The 4,971-nt window shown below is 43.8% G+C and overlaps 1 protein-coding gene across 1 annotated transcript in view; it reads right to left on the reverse strand.

The window, feature by feature from the left end:
* Positions 1–914: 914 nt before the first annotated feature.
* Positions 915–4,971, reverse strand: part of hip1 (huntingtin interacting protein 1) — a gene marked incomplete in the record, with an annotated part of 62,246 nt that continues 58,189 nt past the window's right edge. The window contains 8 exon segments of the mRNA XM_037677397.1: positions 915–1,189; positions 1,365–1,371; positions 1,451–1,568; positions 2,761–2,822; positions 2,995–3,118; positions 3,271–3,376; positions 3,597–3,697; positions 3,807–3,900. Coding sequence (XP_037533325.1) covers positions 1,177–1,189; positions 1,365–1,371; positions 1,451–1,568; positions 2,761–2,822; positions 2,995–3,118; positions 3,271–3,376; positions 3,597–3,697; positions 3,807–3,900 — 625 coding nt within the window.

The following is a 4,971-nucleotide window of genomic DNA, read 5'->3' on the forward strand; positions in this document are numbered from 1 at the left end:
ATGTTTTAATTTTTGGAGAAACTGAATTTGGGGTTTTCATTAGTTGTCAGTTATAATCATCAACATTAAAATAAATAAACATTTGAAATATATCAGTCTGTGTGTAATGAATCAATATAATATACAAGTTTCACTTTTTGAATGGAATTACTGGAATAAATCAACTTTTTCCTGATATTCTAATTTTATGACCAGCACCTGTACATGACTTGTGGTTTAAACACTCAGCTCCATGGTCTTGAGAGGTCTCCAGTCCGTGCACCAGATAAACAGTGAGTCCTCTGGAACCCAAAAACCAAGGGCTAAACCAGGCGAGTCTTACTGAACTCCTCTGGAAATGTTTGTGACTTCAGTCCAAGACGAGCACGATTTAAACACATAAAACAAGGACTTTGCTTCTTGTGCAGCTTATCTGATAAAATGTACATTTTTGCCTTTCTGAAAGCTCTAAATTAATTTATAATAAAAATAAATCGGTGAAAAGTCTTAAACTTTATTAAAACAGACGCAAATTAAAGAGCAACATTTGTGTTGCGGGACAAGAAATTGTCGGAGCTCACTGCGCCGCCTTCATTTAATAATCGAGGGCTGGCTCGCTACCCTGATTTTTAAATTCATAACTAAAAAAGGGTGAAAAATAAAAGTTCGTTAGTGTTTTCAGTCAAAAAGCCTCGCTGTGATGCTAACCTTCTGAAACACCAAACCCTGAAGACCCTGAGGTCATTTCACAAGTTTCACTGCCAGCCTCTGTGGGGAAAAAAGAATTAAAACCCAGTGAGTGTGGGGGTGCTAAGCTAACAGTCACGGTTGTTACAATGGTGAGGACGTGGAAGGCAGGAAGTCCAGAGGAGCAGCCTGTGGAGCGGCCTGTGGAGCGGCCTGTGGAGCGGCCTGTGGAGCGGCCTGTGGAGCGGCCTGTGGAGCGGCCTGTGGAGCGGCGTGGACTTCACTCACAGTGAGAAAAGAACAAGGAGGAACTCAGGAGGATGAGAAACAAACGTCCTGGTTACAAAATAAGAGCGTGTGGAAGTAATGCAGAAACACTGTTTGTGCACGGTCGCTGCTGAGCCTGTCTCTTGTGCAGAACGTGTAGCATCTCTGCTGCGACGTGGAGCTGGAGCAGTGGAGACGTGAAGCTTCTCTTCCACCTTTTCATCCGTTTATCTCTGACCCCGCTTACGCTGAGACCCTGGTGAAGGGGTGGGGGAGCACCGTTCATTTGGCTTCAGTAACAAGCGAATAAATGAAATGAACCTCGAAGGGAGACGAAGACGGTTTTAAAGTGTGTCTATAAATAAAATGAGGCGGACAAAAGCCCGTCTTCAAATGGAGGGGGGCGGGGCGTCGATGGAGGGAGCTCTCACCCTGTACCTGTGGAAGAAAAGGGAGGTCATTTAAATGTTTATGCAGCAGGAATTTTCTCCCTGAAGACGCTGCCGTTCATCTTCACCTTCCTCTTCCTCGCCCCAGCCCTCCGAGGCGCCGGCCAGCTCGTAGTGCTTCTTCCTCAGCTCGCCCAGACGCTCCCGCTCCTTCTGCAGACGGGTCTCCAGCTCCAGCACCAGAACCTGAGAAGGAAAATTACACAAACCTTAAAGTTTACATCTTTGGAAGTGGGGTTCTTTGGAGTGGTTATGAAAAACAGCATCTTACCTGTTGCAGATACAACCTCTGTTTGGAGACGTTTAGTTCTGACCCGACTGACGAGCTAATCGTCTCAAAACAGCTTCAGTCTCAGAGCTTTTGTTTAAATTTCACATTAGTTACTTCAGGTAATATACCAGCAGGAAGTGCCCCCAGGCTGGTTCAGAAGTGCTACAGCTAGCTGCTGCTGCTGATGATTTCTGTGCTTGTAAATAATTATAAAACAACACAAAAATAAACGCATCAGCTAAGGTATAGCAAAAAGCGTTTATGCTGAACTGACATTTTAAAGACCAGTGATCCACTCAGACCTTTAGCTCCGGTCAGAATTCAACAGTTTCTGCTCACTGGAAGTTGTTGAAAAAGCCATCTACAACAGGTAAGATATTTGTTATTCATAGCAGATTTGATTTGAGCTGCTCAAGCCAATGATCATTTAAAACTTAGTGCTGAAAAGCCTTTATTATTATTATTATTATTATTTTTCAACAATGTATCTTATTATTGAACAGTTATTTGTTTCAATTAAAAACTTTGGTTTTATTTTATTCTGCTTTTAGCAAAAGTTACTTTATAGCTGAATTATTGGTCTTACATCCCATGAACAAAAACACGGGTGTTTAAAGTTTGGCTCGGTGCGGGTCCTGAAACATCCAGTCAAATTTTAAATGAGTGTTAATAGAATACTTTTATGATATTTGTTATATACAAACTGGAAGTCAGATTTGGATTAAAAAATATCAGCTTTGTATAGAACCCCACTTATGGTAAATAAGTTCATCTCAAAGCCACAACAGTCTGAAGACATTCAGCTCCTCTGAAGGTCAAAAGTAAAACTATACACTTTTAATTAACTTGTCGAGTCCATTTTCCCCCCTGAAAAGGTTCTGTTGAGCCATGAGGTCCACTCACAGGAAGGCTGTGGATAAAATCACTTAATTTACTGTTAACTTATATTTTTTATGTATATGAACGTTTCTATTCAGCGCCCTGAATGACTTCTGTTGTGACTTGGAGCTATAGAAATAAACGGAATAAATTAATCATATTTTTAAAAATCACAGTGCCCCCCCCCCCCCTGTGGCTTGTAATTAAGAACTTTTTGTTTCTGTTTACCTGCGCATCCATTTCCTGCCGCTTGATTTGAGTGAGAGTCATGCTGGAGAAATCCATCGTTTCTAATTAAAATAAAACAAAAAAGACAATTTGATGTAAAGAAGAATTATCAAATATATTTTTAATGATAGAAACAATTAGAAGTTAAAACAACAAGTTGATGAACTTGGAGTCAGAAAAGCTCTGAGATACAGGACGTGAGCAGCGGCTGCTAACCACAGGAAACGCTCTCACCCGTTTCTTCGATCTGGGACTTCCCAGACTTGGTGGAGGCGACGACCGCGGCGGTGGCCTGTGTGACGCCGCGGGACGCCTGCTGCAGACGCTGCAGGTTGCTGCTGTCTTTGTCTGCTTTTACCTGATGAGTGAGGGAGACAGCAGTAATAAGAGCTTAACATTCAAAACAGGAAAAGTCCAGCAAACAGAAGCATTTAGTGCCCCCCCCCCGGTTAAAAAACTGCAATAAAAAAAACGCTTCTGGGAGAAAAAAACTCCTTTCTCTTTGTTTACCTTGGAAGCAGCCACCAGCTGTGCCGTGCTGGCAGCTATTTCACGCGAGCACACCATCAGCTCCTCGAACTTGCCTTTGCCCTGCACCACCAGGTCGGCTGCGTCTCTGCAACACCACACGACGGAGCGTCATTAACTCAAGGGAATCAGCTTCATGGTGGGGGTTAGGGGAAAAACAGGAACAAACTCACATGACAACTGTTTTTATTCTGTTTTCGTTTCATGCACACTCTTCTGGTCATTTAGGATTTAGAAAGCCAGCCCAGCTGCTCACACTCTCCATGCTTTCACCCCGATTTGAAGAACAGAGGCGTTTTTAAACTTACACCATGACCGTGGCACCCCATCCCACTGCTTTGGAGGCAGAGATCAGGCCCTCGGTCCAGCGGGAGTTCTTGGCATAAAATTCCTTCATGGACGCTGCCCCCTGGTGGACACAAAGCAAACACTGAACTAAACTCTGGTTTGATTACAGAGATGGTCAGTGATTGATGGGTTTTCACTTAAAGGCAGAAAACAGACAATTTAAAGCTCACCCTCCCACTCTCCACGATATCCTTTTGAAGATCTTTAGAGGACAAAACAAGCGCCTTGATTGCCTGCATGAGCTCCGTGCAGGAAGCCAGGATCCTGCAGGGGGCGACAGAAAACAAATGCTGACATCCTGCGACTGTAAACAACAAGTCAGCTTCAAAGCGATCAGAGCTTCACTTAGAAACGTTCTGTGTTCATCTCATTCAATTTGACATGCTAGTGAGGTCTGCAGCCCAAATGCCTGCTCATTTTACACCTCCTTCTACAGGTGTGCAGTGGAGAGCATCCTGTGCTCCAGCATCAACGTGTGTCATGGAGGCTGCACAGCTGCAGAAAGAAAAGCTTTGCAGAGAGTGGTGAAGGCTGCACAGAAGATGTTGGAGTCAGCCTCCCCACCATCACAGACATCTACACCTCCAGATGCAGGAAGAGAGCCACCTGCATCATGAAGGACCCCACTCACCCAGCACACACTTTTTGCCACGCTCCCCTCAGGCAGAAGGTTGTGGAGCATTTAGTGTAGAACCACTACCCTGAAGCTGTTAGACTCATGAATCTCTAACCATAAAAATCACTGTACCATATTTTCTGCTGTTACTGTCGCTCCGCCCTATAAGTCACATCAGTCTAAATATGTCTAATAAAGTGGAAAAATCCATAAATACATCGCATCTATTACGCGTCACCGCTGACAACCCGGAAATGTGGGCCGGTGTTGTGCCAAAAACCGATTAGCTGCCAAATGGCAGCTGCGGGAGCGTGCACGAGAGGACTTTAACAAGAATTTAACAAGATGAACACTTAGAAACAATTATTTGTTTGCTCAAAATTATAGTAAATGTGTGTCTCAGTCCAACACCGTCACAAAACAGTGATGAAACTGTGCAGTGCAGACATCGTGAGGCAGCGTGGCTTCAGTGTGAACCTGCTGTTTGTGGCTGAACTGATGAACTTCTCTGCTCATCAGCTCTCCGTGTCAGACAGCATCAACACGCCACGTGGCTGTGGTGCTGTCTTTGTCCAGACTGTTCTCCTGACAGTTTGTGGCTTCCATCAACATCTTTTAATACCTGCTGGTTTATTTATAACTAATCATTACTCCGTCTTCAAGATGATTGATTTAACCACTTTTATAGGTGAATGTTTATGAAACATTCACACCACTGA

Source organism: Nematolebias whitei, chromosome 6 (genome assembly GCF_014905685.2).
Source record: "Nematolebias whitei isolate Nwh7 chromosome 6, NemWhi1, whole genome shotgun sequence".
NCBI lineage: Eukaryota > Metazoa > Chordata > Actinopteri > Cyprinodontiformes > Rivulidae > Nematolebias > Nematolebias whitei.